Source organism: Sebastes umbrosus, chromosome 16, assembly GCF_015220745.1.
Source record: "Sebastes umbrosus isolate fSebUmb1 chromosome 16, fSebUmb1.pri, whole genome shotgun sequence".
Lineage (NCBI taxonomy): Eukaryota > Metazoa > Chordata > Actinopteri > Perciformes > Sebastidae > Sebastes > Sebastes umbrosus.
In genome coordinates, this window is record NC_051284.1 from 14,579,581 (window position 1) to 14,595,426 (window position 15,846).

The window sequence follows — 15,846 nt, forward strand, 5'->3', positions numbered from 1 at the left end:
AAGCAATTACTAAGAAATGGCTTAAACCAGATACCCCATCATTAGAGAACTGGTATGATGTAATTTATGAAATATTTGTAATGGAAAGAATTACTTTCTCAATGAGGCTTCAAGAAACTAAATTTGACGACATTTGAAAGGAGTGGAAAAAGTATATTTCCCCAAAACGCTCTTCTTTTGTTTAATTATTCTTTTTTCTAAATGTAATTTTTTTTTATTATTATTTGTTTTATCTTATTTCACACATTGAAAAGCACCCCATGTTTCTATTTGTGTGTTCTATAATTTCATTGTAAAAAAGTGGAAATGTTGGTTCACTTCATATTTCTATCTAATTAAGTATGTTTATGTAAATGTCTGAGTAAAAACAAATAAAGTAAAAACAAAATGAAAAAAAAAACAATGTTTCTAAAAAAAATGCCCTTTTTACCTTTTTACTATTTAAGAAATCCGAGCATACAAATAGTGCATCGTTACAAAAAGAGCTGTTCAGTAACACCTAGCCAATCACTGCAGGTGTTTTTTGGTAATTAACTAATTAATTAATTGTCTCAGGTGTGCGTTTTCACAGCGGCTCGAGCTCCAATCAGCCAATCAGAAGTGATTACTGGAGCTGGCATGTTTAACTAACTTCTCTTTGAGGCGACCTGAAACAACAACATGGGGAAGGTGAACTTTTATGTGCTTTGGTCTCTAGGTGATGCTCCTCGACAGTTCATCAGGTAGGCATTTTTTCTTTTGTGGAATCCTACATTCATCAAATTTCACATTAAAACAACAATTCAAACATGTGCAAATCCACAGCAAATCCAACCGAAGACGCTTTCAAGTCCACATCCCTCTGCCTCTTCCCAATCACCTGGTCATCTTTGGTATGGGTGAATGGAAAAGCAGCGAGACAACAATCTCAGTAGATGTTCTGGTCAGTGCAGAAGTACCGGCCCAGAAAATTGGGACTCTGTCAGCTCAAGCAAGGTATGTGGAGGAAAAGGAATTAGCTACTTAACTATAACACAAAAAACTGGAAGTAAAAATGGACTTTGATCTCAGGTGCCTGACCTGGGAGGGTGACTGGAGCCCTGACATGGTCACAGTGGCAGCAGAGAGAGGCAGGAGAGGAGTTTATGGCAAGATTGTGCTCACAGTGTGTGGAGAGGTAGGAGGGTTTGTATTTTACTGTCTCAAGTTAATGTTCTGCATAAGGAAAACAACCATATCTGTATCTTATATACCTGACAACAAGGTCTGAAATTAACCTTTTTCCTCATCTGTCACTGTGGCAGGTCACTGAACATTTCTACCGGCCACTCAGTTTTTTTGTCTGCCACTTCTGAAATCTAGGTAGAACACTGAGCCAGTGGTACCAGACTGTAGAATTATGGAATATATCATGCAACCCTAACCCATGACTATATTTGGCAACACTTCATTTGACAGGTTTACAAATTTCATGGTAATCAGGTGATAATTAGCAAGTAACCTATTTGAAATTTCTTTGGAATTACTGCCAAATTACGCCGATATTTACCTCAAAATTTATCGAAAATTACTTTAGTATAAACATAATTTAATAATTATATGCTAAAATAGTATTTAATGGTTAAAATAGGGCCCTGAGGCTTGAGAAGCAGCTGTGTGCTGCTCTGCATCGGAGGTGAAAAACCAAAACTAATAGAAGACACTTCTGATCACCATTGTGTGACTTATTGTCTAATAAGAAAAAAATTAAGAAATTTAAAATAAGTTTATTTGCTGATTATCTATTTATTAGCAGACATGGAAATAAAGCATAGTCTTTTCCTGGAAATATATTAAATTAATTACCAGCTATTGAGAAATGGCGGAATATTATTATTAAATAATGTTTATACTAAAGTAATTTTCGATAAATTGAGGTAAATATTGGGGTAATTTGACAGTAATTTGAATTTTTTTTCAAAGAGGTTACTTGCTAATTATCACCTAATTACCATGAAATTTGCGGACCTATATTTACCCTGTATTTAATTTAGGCTTTAGAGTTGCTTTTTAAAAATAATATTTCTTAATATAAGGAAAACCTGTCTGCCATGGTGGCAGGTGACCTGAAATGTTTACCTGCCACAGCCAGCATTTACCCTGTATTTGGCAGGTGCTAATTTCATTCCCTGCCTGACAATGACACTGTTTTGTCTTATGCAAAGACTTGTGACCAGCCACAGGAGGATAAATCCAGTGTCTTCAGCAGCACTCCTCTGGTTCAGAGGAAATATCTGTTCCCAGATCAGCCCAATGCCATTGATCTGTCTTGCACATTACAGCAAAGCGCTGCAAATGAAATGGTGAGATGAACAGGGTTTAAATTGTTTTTTTCAGTTATCTACGCTTGTTGCAACATTTCATTCTTGTCCTGTCTTGCAGATAACTCCCAACTCCTCACACCTGGGTGATAGCGTTTGCTTTGCTGATATTCAAGTGAATAAAATTGACACCAGTGATTCCACTATGGGAAATAATAAACCCCCGGTTTGGCCTACGGTAAGAGTCCATGCTTAAGAATACTGTCTGCATATAAAGTAAGGGACTTATTGTGTGATATACTCCTAAAAAGGATAAGACACCCAGACGGACAGTTATTAGTAAGAGAGGCCGCCTGACATGGAGCTCTGAGGACATGGACAGTCTCACACAGGACATAAACCAGGCTTCAACCCCCAAGAAAATGAGGCTGTCCAGGTTGAACAGCAGAGAGGAGATGACGGTGCAGATAAAGAATGCGAACAGAGAAGGTCAGAAAAACTTTAACAACCACTGTGGTCACATCTGAATGCACAAAATGGGTTTTGACAGAGCTGGTGATTTAGTTTCAGTGTCTCCGTCGAAGCGCTGGAGCCATACGATGTGTCTGAGTGACCCTGACACAGCCGTCCTCATCGGAGGGGAGATGGCAGATCATAACTACTGCAAGGACTCGCTGTGGAAGCTTGAGTTAGGTCAGTGGAGTTTGGGTCACTTGTGTGGATATATATTGCTTACTACAACCAAAGGAGGAATTAAGACACAATAAGAAGCCACAAAATATTTGCCCGTTGAGCGCATTTTTACTGAACATGTGTTTTTCTACAATTAGTTTCCTTCTTGACCTCTTTCCAGACAATGACTTCTGGTTCCCCATGAACTCCTCTGCCTCTGGACCTGTACCACCTTGTGCCCGAGGACACTCTGCGACCTTTGACCCAGACTCTAAGTCGGTCTTTGTTTACGGTGGCCTGAGGGAGGGTCAGCGCTACAGCGAGCTGTACATCCTCAATACACTGACCTGGAAGTGGAAGCTTGTCACTGTGGGTTTGTTGCAAGCTACTAACATGTTGTAGTTTTTCTTATCAAATACTCAAGCAGAGTTACAGGAAATGTTTTCTTTTGGTTTGTTTTTGCTGATCTACACCCCCTTTTAGGCAAAAGGGAATATCCCAAATTTGGCATATCATTCTGCAGTCTTTTATAAGAAAGAGCTTTTTGTCTTCGGTGGAGTTCAGCCGAGCCATTCTTCTGAGGATAAATCCTGCAGTAATGCTCTGTACATCTTCAACCCGGAGTTTGAACTCTGGTACCAGCCGATCGTGGAGGGGGACAGACCTCTGCCTCGGTTTGGGTCAGTCTACAGTGAATTCGCTGTCATCCAAATACTGTTTTATTTTCCTTAAATATTGATGCAATGCTTATGTTTGTATCAAACAGACACTCAGCCACACTGATGTCACAGAAGTTGATAATATTTGGTGGACGGAAGACTGCTACCTACCTTAATGATCTCCATGTTTTAGATCTGGGTAAGATGAAGATTCAGTGGCAGCATTATAGGCTACAATTTTGTGTCCGAGTTTAGACTGATATTTCATTTTTTTTTTTCTGTCTGAGTGAAGGATTCATGGAGTACACAGCTGTGAAGTGTGGGAACATGCCACCGCTGCCTCGAGGGTGAGTACAGCACTAATCAACCTTGAGAAATGTCATCAATGCAGCCATCTGGTTTTTATATTTTTAGTGTCTTTTGACAGATGTAACTGCTTTTGAATTTAATGTGTTTTAACTAAGGATGCACCGATCCAACTTCTTCAGTCCAGATACCGATGGCAATACCTGGGCTTTGGGTATCGGCCGATACCGAATACCGATCCGATACCAGTGTTTAATTAATAAGCTGTATGCTTCACTGAGTGGAAGTGACTGGGATCAGTTTTTTATGTGTAAGGCAACATCAGGCCCTACTTAAACATTGTTTTTCTAACTTTGTAAAACAAAATGTGACCAATAAATAGATATAAACTAATTTAATTATTCTTTATTATTAAAATTATAACTTGTACTCCAGCAACTTGGTAAAAAATCTGCAAAATGAACAGGAATTACAATTCAAGTATAAACCTTTTTAATGCAGCAAAAAAAATGGTAAAAACTTAAATAGGAATTAAAATTCCAGTATATAAGTATAGCATATAAACATAAAATTGAATTGAATAGATCGGCCGATCCAGCTATTTGAGTCAGTATCGTGACGATATCCGATCTAGTATCAGTGTATCCCTAGTTTTAACCCAAAATGTAATCTCTAGCGACAAAATACCATATTTCTGCATCATTTTAGATTTTTTTTTGTAGCTCAATATGAAATAACAGGAAGTGTTTTAAATATTGTGTAGACACTGTCTAAATGGACAGTAATGGTACACATGAAAAACGTCTTTGCCTGTTCATGGACAGGTTTCATGCAGCTCTACCAGTTTCAGACAACAGGATTTTAGTCAGTGGAGGTTGCAGTGCAATTGGAGCCCTGCAGGATGTGCACATTTTCAACACTGGTGAGTATGTCATTTGTGCCAATTCAATCTGATTATATAGTAAATTGTCAGTGTATGTTAGTCCATAACAATGTTGGTGTCAGACATGGGAATTGACTTTGAGTCACCCTGATCCAATGTGTCACAAATCAGCTGTTGTGTTCAGTGAATCCTCCTTGCTTTGATTTCTCCTCAGACACCAACATTTGGAGCTCAGTGGCGTCTCCTCTGCTTTGCTCGAAGCCTCGTGCAGGACACAGCATGATAAACTTGGGCTGCTGCATCCTGACAGATGCAGAGAAGCATGAACAGGGTGAAAATGTCAGTGTCCACTGCACATTGCTGGTGTTCGGTGGCTCCGACTGCTCCGGTACCTTCTACAACGACACAGTGAAGTTCACAGTGGAGATTCCTGGTGACAAGTGATGGGAAGTAATCCATTCAGGACAATTTTTTATTTTTTTTTTAATCATTATTAAACAGTGGATGATGCTGTGATCTGTCTGACAGAAAAATAACAGTATCAAGTGCTGTAAAAGTTATATTAGTTGTCTTTTAAATGTAATCTAATTTTTGCATGATGTATTCTGCAACTTCGACTTTATTGTCGCTTCCTTTTTATGAGTCTCTTTAATAACCCTCCATACTTTCTCCACAGGGGCAATATGCTATAAGCAGTGAGCTCAGCGGTTTTGCACTTTGCATAACAAATCTCTGATCTGCATGTTTTACCCATTACTTTATGTCCTCTACCTTGTCCCCACATATCAGTATGTATTTGAGAGTATGAAGTCCAAATGTATATCAAAATGGCAATAAATATTTTTAACTAAACGTTTCCTTGTTAATTAAAGTAAAGACACTAAAATAGGATTATTTTCAAAGCATTTTATTTAATAATGTACGTAGTTGCATGGCTGTCTCTAAAGCGGCATAGTTGTTTTTCTATGCACGCAGATCGGCAGGTGTGTCTGGCTGACAAGACGGGTTGGTCACTTTGAAAGCTTCAATTTCAAGTAAGGTTTGATTTAACCTTTTGATAGTTGGATACTGCTCGACATCCACTTTGAACCTGTAGAGATTAAAGACATAGAAGGGCTTAGCTTCTGTGTAAGATGTTTTAAAGTTCAGCAAGTTGGGCAAAGCGGGTGGTTTCATGTAAACAAAAAAATGCCATGACATTCGTGTTGATCTTTTCTTGTTCAGGGTGACTGAGTGTTAATGTGGTATTTATTTTGCAGTCTTTCATGAAATGTCTGATTACATACCTCTCTGCATTGTAGACTTGTGGGACCAGACAGATGTCTGCCATGGATATCTAAAAGGTAAGCAATTAGTCAGATTTAAAAAGTCTCTGCTGTAAATCAAACAGGTGTCATGATTTAAATATGATGGTCATGCCTCTTACCTCATCGCCTACACAATATTTCCCTGCTGTTTGCTTCAGAATGGGCTCAAGAGCTGGAAGACAAAGGCGCACAAATGTAAAGGAAATCAAGGGATTAAGTCTTAGAATCAAACTGGATGTATAGTAGAGAAGATGGGCTTCCACCTACCTTGAAAGCCGCGATCAATGAAGTGCTGAGCCCACTGCACCTTTTCTGCTCCGATTTTCTGAATCACGTGCAAATTCTGAAACATCCAGGAATTATTATTTTGAAGAAGGTACCTGTGTCAAGACTGTATTTTTGTATCCTATCACACCTGAACTTGCAACCCAACGCCTGTTTTGAACGGTCTGCTTCAGTTTGATTCTGTGCTGTTCTCACCTGCAGAGGCTGAATTCCAGAGGCAATGAGATCACTTATCATCCGAACCTGGGCACGTTTCTTTGGGTCCGCTGGGAGAAGCCGAGGCCCGGGCCTGGTCTCATCGATGTACTGGATCACCGCCAGCTGTGTGGGCAAGAAACCATTTTCAGTATTATTCAAGTTGGTTAACTAAAATATATTTTTATAGGATTACATGGGTGAAGAGTTTGGGGACTCACTGACTGAGATAGGGTGATGCCATCCATTTCAACTGCAGGTACTTGTTGCATGGGGTTCAATGTCTTGTACTGTTCAGTAAGCTTGAGCACACAGAGAACTGTTGTGAGACTAATACAGGATTTACATTGACTGCATCATGTTAATTATCATGTGCAGTATGACATGTCTGCATTGATATTGATCCTGTGAATCTATACTGTACCTGCTGACCTCCGTCTTTGATTAGATTGACTGGAACCTGGTCATATTCAATACCTTTGAGAGCAAACGCTGGTGCACGAAAAGCAAATTATCAAATTGTTTACATTGAAATGCTTTAAAGTAGTCAAATGCTGTGTGGCATGACTTACCAATGCGGACCCTCCAGGAGCAGGAACTTCTGAAGTATCCATGAAGAACAGGCTACATAGAAAAAACAGAAAACATTCAGTCCATTTGAACAGAAAAAGCATCACATATCCCCCCAGGATATAATGAACTTTTTCTTGTGTTAACTGGTTCACCTTGGTTTGAGTTGCCATAGCTGTTTGGCTCCAGTTTTTTAGACTGAATCAACAATTGCAGACAGTTTTTCTAGTTAAACATCATCCTGCAGCAGCCAATAGGATGTGCTCCTAAAAAGCCCTCCTACCTACTCTTTGGTGCATGACTAAGCAATAGCTGTCCTTCATGTTTCACATTAGGTGCACACACACACTTAGCACACAATGTTATTACAGTACCTTGGTGAGGCAAACTAAGGACAAGTGCATTGTTGTGGCTGTGATGAGGTGTTTTATGTTTGCTGCTTGCTCTAAAAGAAGTCGATTATATCCTGCACATTTCACAGCAAAGTCCCTGTCTTCTACGTTGACTTATTATTGTAAAATGGACATAGCTCTGCTAGGAGACAACCCTCTCAGCCTGAATAAAGCAATGGTTCTGGCAGAGAATAGAATAACATCCAATGATTGGTCGAGTTCCACAGCTGGAGGCGGGATCATCTAAAACCTCGACTAGCGATTGGCTAGAACGCACCCGCAGTTGACCAATCAGGCTGCGTTCTTCAAAGTGAGTGCGAACACGGAGCCAATAGGAAGCCTCAGATTTTCCTTAGAGCCCGCCCACAGGTAATACATCTCTCTGTGAGGGAGGAAGCTTGGTGTTGTCTTCAGCTGGCCACCGTCCTACCTGCAGAGTTTGGGGAAAAAACAAGTGCACTGTAACATTTCCACCATGGCGACAACAGCATTAAGATCAGTGCTAAAGGCAAAGGTAAGATTTTACAGCTTTAAAATGCTGCAAATGACGCAGGCAGGTTGACAGCTGACATTGTTTACTAAGTGCAAAGTGTCATGTGATGCAGGATTTAGGTCTGGGTTCCTATTTACAGACTGATTTATTTCTCACAGATGGGATTAACTTGATATTTCATTTCAAAATGTATTTCAACATGTAGAATACAAAAAAGAAAAGAAAAAGAATGATCATACCAATAAGTGGACAGTCAGAAGCAAGTATTTACATACAATGAAAAAAATGCTTTTTGATAAGGCACTGCCCTTTATAAACAGATTCCTAGTATGAAGCAAGGGCCTACTTAAAATACTTCTCACTCTACTGGCTGGACTGCAGTCACTCCCACAGTCCAATCAGCTTGACATTGTCCCCAATCTAGCCTTTTCATGACTCAACACTTTGTAGTTAATGTTGCAGGCCTTCAGGCTGCAACTTGAAACAGCTGTTTTTTTGTATTTAATATTTAACAAATATAAACAAAACCTACAATTATAGTTTTTGGACAGTTTATTGCTGATTTCATTCAAACTCCCTGCTGTGTTTGTTTCTCAGGTCCCATTTAAGGTTGGCCGCATGTGCTACTCTTCCTCCTCAGTGGTGAGTTGAGAACAGTGTACAATTAATTGTCAGACTGCTATTACATTTTACAGCAAATGTCATACATGATGACGATGAACTAAAGGCAGATGTGATGCTACATCTCTCCTCACAGCCCACCACCAAGTTGTTCATCGATGGGAAGTTTGTTGAATCCAAAACCTCAGAATGGCTGGATATTCACAATCCTGTAAGTTTTTCACCTGGCCTGGATCGAGAAACGGTGCACTTATTTTGTCAACATCCACGTATGTAGTTGGGTTAGTTAGTTATCCTGCTGTAGCTGGAGGGCTTCCTGATAATACGCTGTGGTTTGGTAGCTCTGACATGGCTCAAAGCAGCAAAGATTATGGAACTGCTTAACCTGTTACGTGTTACATAATGGTAATGTTTGTTTGTACAAACTGGTTTCAGTGGTTGAACATCCGGCTTGTTAATTAACTTGTAATAAAATTGCAAATGTAGGAATTTGTATTTGGCTTAACTATATGAGCAGATTCACAGTCTCTTTCATCAAGTATTAACGCATCAGAATTAAAAACAGTGCAAAACAAATAAGTGATTGTCAATGAGAAATATTGCTTGAACCTCAGCTACACTTGGATAACAAGTCATAACATAACAGTCATACATGTTTTTTTAAGGATTGAATGTGGAAATCCTGTTTTTTGTATCTAATAAAGTTTGACCTTCATGAAAGCTCACATTCACCAGTTAAACATCTGCTAGGGTTAACCTGTTACATAATGTTTAGTGAACTCCAACAGCCCCTGCTGATTGAAACTAGGTAATCTTTAGTGTATTAATGTAAACTGACTCATCCTTTTTTTTTTTTTTCTCCTCTGCAGGCTACCAACGAAGTGATCTCCCGCGTACCAAAAGCCACCCAGGAGGAGATGTTGGCTGCTGTGGACTCGTGCTCCAGAGCCTTTAAGTCCTGGTCTGAGACCTCCATCTTGACTCGGCAGCAGGTCTTTCTGCGCTATCAGCTGCTTATCAAGGACAACATTGTAAGTCAAAGGGTCAGAAAGTATAAGGTGCAACTGAAAACAAGTTTATTAAGCACTGTTGAACTTGAGTCTATTAAGTTGAACAACTGTCACGTGTCTTCCTTTTGCAAATCAGCTTTTTAAATCTTTCCACATTAGTTCAGAGCCTACTATTTACATTTATATTAAATCTAAAGCTGTGAACGAACGACTGACATGAGGGTCATATTGTTTCAGAAAGAACTTGCCAAGGCCATCACAGTTGAACAGGGCAAGACCCTTGCGGATGCAGAGGGGGATGTTTTCAGAGGATTGCGTAAGTTTATCTCACTCACACATGTGCTCACACAAGGTAAAGGTTTTCATGTTCTGCAGGCTTTTACTTTGCGGTTGCAGGAATAGTTAATGAGTTATACTACACCAGAACAAAGGGCAGTTTTCTTCATGAACCCTTTGAATGATTGCCAACAAATTATTGCTGTCATTACCTTTCCCTTATATTTTGGGATGTGAACTATTTTTTTGAGTTTGATATAAAAATATTGTATTCAGCTTTCTTTCTCCACTCCTTTCACCAACACAGATAATTATTCCTTTTTTCTAAAATCTTGGTTACGTCCAAAATTCCATACTAACATGCTTTCTAGCACGCTAAAACAGTATTTGAGATATTTTAGTATGTCCGAAATCTTAGTATGAAGCCAATAATACGCAAATTGCATACTATTTCCGGTGAAATAGTCGTATGCAAATGCTGGACACTACGGCGGCATAAGTATTCAACAATGCAATGTGGTAGTGACGACAACGTTCATGACAGATGTTGACGGACAGCTCTGTAACATCAATGTCGCTTCAATTTAACTGTAGTTATAAGATTTCACTTTGTTGTGCGTAATATAGTTTTTATATTAGTTCAGACATTGATCCTCACAAATCATTGTTTTGGTTACATGACGTTGGCACAGGTTGCCATGGTTACAGGTCTCCAACCGGCAAGGAGGCTCTCAGGAAGTGATGACGTAAATTACTGCTCAGTACGTCCTAAAAGATACATACTACTGTTTATTCACACAAAAGTATGTTGAACGATAGTACACATTGGGTCTGTAGTGCCCTTATCGGTGAATAATGAATTATCATTCTGAGTGTTAGTGTTAACAAATCAAGAACACAATCCTATCCTACATTGGAGCCTAATTGCTCTCTCTCTCATTTTTTGAAGTTTGTAGAAATCACCCTGCAGACATTTTCTTGTCTCAATAAAGCAGATAATTTACACACACATGCACAGCAGCACTGATGGCTTGTCTATACCCGATCACTTCTAAACATATAATCCGTCAGATCAGCTGATTACAAATATACCAGACACAAATATACTCATAGGTTGACACATCTGCAAAAAAAAGGGAAACAAAAAAAGTAACTTATATATTGCATGCTCTGTTCATTTCTTTTCTTTGCAGAGGTTGTGGAGCACGCCTGCAGCATCACCTCTCTGATGCTCGGTGAAACCCTGCCCTCCATCACCAAGGACATGGACACCTACACCTACCGACTGCCCATTGGGGTGTGCGCCGGCATTGCCCCCTTCAACTTCCCTGCCATGATCCCTCTGTGGATGTTCCCCATGGGCCTGGTGTGCGGCAACACCTACCTGATGAAGCCGTCAGAGCGGGTGCCAGCCTGCACCATGCTGCTGGCCAAGATGCTGCAGGATGCCGGTGTTCCGGACGGGTCGCTCAACATCATCCACGGCCAACACGCTGGTAAGAGTTGGTCTCTGTTACCTTTTAGCTGGTCATTGTAAGTGTTTCTGAAGCTAATCTGTATCTGTAGATACAAGACAGCACATATGATACATATATAATTTAGGGCAGATGAAGAAGAAGACTAAATTCACTAAAATATGACATCTGGATGTGTCCGTCCACTTGATAACATGACCTACAGAATCCTAGGGTGTGAAATTAACGCCCATTAAGCATCAAAATGAATGGTGATAAAATTAGTCTCTGTCGTGTGCCACAGTGACTAATGACATTTTTGAATTATTAGTTGGACACCTTGGTTTTATATATTCTTCTGCTTTCGTGTGTAGCTTTTGCTCCCTCTCACATTTAGCTGATCAAAACAAATCGGTTTCGTAAATCAAACTACCTGTTAAGCTACCGCTAAACAACAAAGGTTATGATGTATGTTATTAAAACATTTTCTTGTTTACCAGTTCTTTTATACGTGGCAAAAAGCAGTTTTTTCTTGACAAAAATACATCTGTTTTTATCTATTCCTCTTTTAGCTGAAACGATTAGTCGATAAATTGATTAGCTGATCGACAGAAAATTAATCAGCAAATATTTTCTCCAGTGTGAGGATTTGCTGCTGTGCTTTGTCTTTTATGATGGCAAACTAAATATCATTGGGTTTTGGACAATTGACAAAACAAGATATTTAATTATGTAATTTCAGCCGGACATTTAAAAAAGAAAATTCTCCGATCAATCGAAAAAATATTTGGCAGATTTGTTAATAATGAAAATAATCATTAGTTATGCCCCACATCCAAGCTAAGACAAAAAATTCAATCATACTTTTATTTTTTTTGTACATTGATGAATATGACAAAAATTAGGAATGAGCACAAAGTTTGTTAAAATGAATCACTTCGTAAATAGTGTGACGGATCAAGCTCATCTTAGCATATTTTAACCTGTACTTAATGTCCTCTATTGGTACTTAATAACTTGTTAGTATCTATAAAAATGACAATTGCTAAATTTTCTTTTTTGTCATATTAATAGTTGACAACTAATCGATTTAATCGTTGCAGCTCTAAATTTGACACAGTATTTGAAATATCAGTGGTTATTAATTACTATGGTTGATTAAAGGAGACCTGAGTTAATACAGTTTCTATAACTGTCTTTCTGCCACAGCTGTGAATTTCATCTGTGACCATCCGGCCATCAAGGCAATCAGCTTTGTTGGCTCAAATCAAGCTGGGGAGTACATTTACGAAAGGGGCTCTAAAAATGGCAAGAGGGTCCAGTCGAACATGGTGAGTATCAAATGAGAATCCAACACAGCTGTAAATGTGACACTTGCTGTAAATGTCCAGCAGGTGGCAGCATTGGTCAACAGATTGTTGTTGTATTTTGGACTCCTCACCACCAGCTGTACAGATGAGAGAAGGTGCAAAGAGACTGCAGCTGTGCATCACTGTTGAAGAGCCATAATTATAAATGTCAACCCTGTCTGTTATGTGGACTAAAATGTGGAACATATTTACTATATACTATAAAATTTGTAGGTTGTTTGTATATAATTCCCTGATATTATGTTTTCACTTGTGACTAACCAGCTGCTGTAATGTGGACATCAAACGGCTGAAGGCTAACCGCTTTGCTTGTACTGTAGGGAGCCAAGAACCATGGTGTGGTGATGCCTGATGCCAACAAGGAGAACACACTGAACCAGCTCGTGGGTGCAGCGTTCGGGGCAGCAGGACAGCGCTGCATGGCCCTGTCCACTGCCATCTTGGTGGGCGAGGCACGGAGCTGGCTGCCGGAGCTGGTGGAGCGCTCCAAGGCTCTGCGCGTGAACGCAGGTACCGCGCCCCGTCACCCCGCACTTCACCTCTGTCTCTTCTGAGCCCCCGTTCCCCTGAGGGCCTCGGGTTTAGTCATGTCGTGGCCACCCACGGCGCCCTAACCACACCTCTCGCCTATTGCCATGTTGTAACTTCACATCGGAGTCAGCTGGGAGCGAGGGCTCGTTGAGTCAGCCCTGTTGCAAATTTGTGGCCAGATCTGCGGCCCAAGCCTAAATGGCGGTTCAGAGCATCAAATCCTCTGAGAAAGGAAGTTGATGTGGAGTAAAATAGAGAACGATTATCCCTGTTTGCAGCGATATGGACTCTTATTTTTGAAGTACACAGGAAACCCGTAAGTATCCATTTTTGAGGGCGTGCCTCTGGGTGCCCCTCGTCCTGGTTTTTGTGTGTTTGTAGCAAAAGACATATTTGAATGTCAGCGTCAATTTAATGTGCACACATCATGCGAGTGCCATATTATGTAGCTTTATAGCTGGTTGTTTTTGGGGCCCCGCTAGGAGACCAGCCTGGTGCAGACGTGGGGCCTCTGATCTCTCCACAGGCCAAGGAGAGAGTCTGCAGTCTGATCCAGAGTGGCGTGAACGAGGGAGCTCAGCTGCTCCTGGACGGCCGAAACGTCAAGGTCAAGGGTTACGAGAACGGCAACTTTGTGGGTCCCACCATCATCGGCAAGGTCACAGTACGTGGGTTTAATTTCTTTATGTGCACATACCTGTTTGTATTTGCCAAAACTAAACTGCCACTAAAAATGTTCTCTTTTGTGCCCTCCCAGCCTGAGATGAAGTGCTACACTGAAGAGATCTTCGGGCCCGTGTTGGTTGTTCTCGAGGCAGACACTCTGGATGATGCCATCAGTATGGTCAACAGGAACATCTATGGCAACGGCACAGCTATCTTCACCACAAATGGCGCCACTGCACGCAAATACACTCACGAGGTGGACGTGGGCCAGGTGAGTGGCTGCAGCCTCCAAATGTGTTCCTCTGTTTTGGGAGAAAGGAGACATTCACATCCCTCTGTCATGTCTATGCAGCATCTCAAGTAGGGAGCACATCACATTTCTGTTTGAAAACCTTCACTCATTATTATTTTCCGTGTCAAGTATAGCCTTGTTTGCGCCTAACCTAATATACACACATTCGGGCAACCCCCTTCCCTCCACTTCCCCACCAGTCAAGACTACAAATAGCTACAGCAAATATATGTCCGTTAAAAGAAAACAGGGGGACATGGAAACATTTTTCCGGGTAGTATTCGATGAGGGAAATCTTAAATTAAACTCAAGAGGGATTCCTAGGGTCCTGTTCAACGTTTATGCATAAATATGAGCAGCTTTTACCCTGTTTATTTGCCTGTGGAGCCTTAGTTATGTCCTGTGTTTGCTGTTCACATGTCGGGGAATGCTTTGCAGGCCATGTGCTGTTCTCCTCTCCAAACCTCGATGCAACAAACATCTACTTTTCCTTTTTTTTTTTCCCTCCCTGCACCTTCGCCAAAAGGCCTTAGTGTGTCCAAACCTATTCCCGCTGTTTCAAACATTCTAAACCAACCACGCCATGCTTGTATTGCCTTCATAACAAAATGTTTTATTTAGTTTCTCTTCCCTCTCATAAGAACATGCTGTCCTTTCAAAACTGCAAATATAAGCCACAGGTTTATCTTTGTTTTAGTGAGATCATGTAAGCTTGTTTTTTAAACAGTATGCATATACATCTCTCATCGGCCGCATCTTTCTCATCCTAGCAATTTAGGATCCTGGGGAATTGTTTTACAAAACTTACACTTATGGAAATGAAAGGGAAAATACTTGTTTTCTGCAGGTTGGAGTCAACGTTCCCATCCCTGTTCCACTGCCTATGTTCTCCTTTACTGGATCAAGAGGATCCTTCAGAGGGGACATGAACTTCTATGGAAAACAAGTATGAAATAAACAAATGCATGCTATTGTTACAGGTATAAGAAATACACAGATCTAGCAGTCTAAAGTTTTGTTGTAAATGTTTTTATTTTTTCTCTACAGGGCATCCAGTTCTACACACAGATCAAAACTGTAACCTCACAATGGAAAGCTGAAGATGCCACCGTGACAAGTCCTACAGTTACCATGCCCACCATGGGACGCTAAATACTCCGAGAGCTGTTACTCAGTCTGATAAACCACAATACCTACACACCCTTCTTCCACATACTAGTCGATGTGAATAGTTCATTAATACAAATTATTAAATAATGCTCCTTTTTATATTTGATGTGTATATACAGTAGATACTCTGTAAATGTAAACCACTGTGGCCAAGATTTTAACAGTGCAAAAGATCTGTACAGCTGATGCAACATTATTGGATCAATGCCATTTCCTCAAATACAACACCACTATTGAAACTCTTGTGTACTTACTTAAACTGAAGTGGGTGTAATTCCCAAAAATGACGGTTAACATGGACACTGCATTGTATTCCACTGATCCAATGATTGTTTGTATATAATCTGGTGCCTATTTTGATATCGGCAAACAAGCTTCATGCATGAACGAGTACTCAGAAGCCATGTATACATGC

At 40.3% G+C, this 15,846-nt stretch overlaps 3 protein-coding genes across 6 annotated transcripts; 2 read left to right on the forward strand and 1 right to left on the reverse strand.

Moving 5' to 3' along the window:
- The first annotated feature begins 561 nt into the window (after positions 1-561).
- zgc:163014 (uncharacterized protein LOC100038766 homolog) lies at positions 562-5,332 on the forward strand. 2 transcript variants are annotated; one of them, XM_037796402.1, is made up of 13 exons: positions 562-722; positions 805-975; positions 1,051-1,156; positions 2,184-2,321; positions 2,401-2,517; positions 2,591-2,768; positions 2,844-2,972; positions 3,133-3,320; positions 3,435-3,631; positions 3,718-3,809; positions 3,903-3,957; positions 4,741-4,838; positions 5,014-5,332. In XM_037796402.1, the coding sequence occupies exons 1-13, from the start codon at positions 661-663 to the stop codon at positions 5,241-5,243; spliced, it is 1,761 nt and encodes a 586-aa protein (XP_037652330.1). In that variant the 5' UTR covers positions 562-660; the 3' UTR covers positions 5,244-5,332. The 2 variants fall into 2 exon arrangements, with proteins under 2 accessions (XP_037652330.1, XP_037652331.1); XM_037796403.1 differs by having other exon boundaries at positions 2,196-2,321.
- A 353-nt stretch (positions 5,333-5,685) lies between these two features.
- gstz1 (glutathione S-transferase zeta 1) lies at positions 5,686-7,712 on the reverse strand. 2 transcript variants are annotated; one of them, XM_037796418.1, is made up of 9 exons: positions 7,312-7,487; positions 7,159-7,210; positions 7,011-7,078; positions 6,808-6,888; positions 6,587-6,712; positions 6,374-6,449; positions 6,226-6,278; positions 6,086-6,135; positions 5,686-5,889 (listed from the first exon to the last, which is right to left on the reverse strand). In XM_037796418.1, the coding sequence occupies exons 1-9, from the start codon at positions 7,327-7,329 to the stop codon at positions 5,763-5,765; spliced, it is 651 nt and encodes a 216-aa protein (XP_037652346.1). In that variant the 5' UTR covers positions 7,330-7,487; the 3' UTR covers positions 5,686-5,762. The 2 variants fall into 2 exon arrangements, with proteins under 2 accessions (XP_037652346.1, XP_037652345.1); XM_037796417.1 differs by lacking the exon at positions 7,312-7,487 and adding an exon at positions 7,531-7,712 and having other exon boundaries at positions 5,691-5,889.
- A 159-nt stretch (positions 7,713-7,871) lies between these two features.
- aldh6a1 (aldehyde dehydrogenase 6 family, member A1) lies at positions 7,872-15,731 on the forward strand. Of its 2 annotated transcripts, XM_037796404.1 has the most exons (12): positions 7,872-8,062; positions 8,639-8,683; positions 8,799-8,873; positions 9,532-9,693; positions 9,910-9,988; positions 11,142-11,444; positions 12,612-12,733; positions 13,093-13,282; positions 13,786-13,967; positions 14,061-14,240; positions 15,109-15,207; positions 15,309-15,670. In XM_037796404.1, the coding sequence occupies exons 1-12, from the start codon at positions 8,024-8,026 to the stop codon at positions 15,411-15,413; spliced, it is 1,581 nt and encodes a 526-aa protein (XP_037652332.1). In that variant the 5' UTR covers positions 7,872-8,023; the 3' UTR covers positions 15,414-15,670. The 2 variants fall into 2 exon arrangements, with proteins under 2 accessions (XP_037652332.1, XP_037652333.1); XM_037796405.1 differs by lacking the exon at positions 7,872-8,062 and having other exon boundaries at positions 8,773-8,873; positions 15,309-15,731.
- Positions 15,732-15,846: the final 115 nt, after the last annotated feature.

Coding starts and splice junctions, on each gene's coding strand:
- gstz1 (XM_037796417.1), bottom strand. CDS start 7,560: ATGCACTTGTCCTTAGTTTGCCTCACCAAG. Junction 6,450..6,586: donor CTGGAATTCAGCCTCTGCAG/GTGAGAACAGCA, acceptor TGGATGTTTCAG/AATTTGCACGTGATTCAGAA. Junction 5,890..6,085: donor CAAGTCTACAATGCAGAGAG/GTATGTAATCAG, acceptor TAATCTCTACAG/GTTCAAAGTGGATGTCGAGC.
- aldh6a1 (XM_037796404.1), top strand. CDS start 8,024: ATGGCGACAACAGCATTAAGATCAGTGCTAAAGGCAAAG. Junction 9,694..9,909: donor TGCTTATCAAGGACAACATT/GTAAGTCAAAGG, acceptor ATATTGTTTCAG/AAAGAACTTGCCAAGGCCAT. Junction 9,989..11,141: donor GGATGTTTTCAGAGGATTGC/GTAAGTTTATCT, acceptor TTTTCTTTGCAG/AGGTTGTGGAGCACGCCTGC.
- zgc:163014 (XM_037796402.1), top strand. CDS start 661: ATGGGGAAGGTGAACTTTTATGTGCTTTGGTCTCTAGGTGATGCTCCT. Junction 2,973..3,132: donor GCTGTGGAAGCTTGAGTTAG/GTCAGTGGAGTT, acceptor ACCTCTTTCCAG/ACAATGACTTCTGGTTCCCC. Junction 3,958..4,740: donor ATGCCACCGCTGCCTCGAGG/GTGAGTACAGCA, acceptor GTTCATGGACAG/GTTTCATGCAGCTCTACCAG.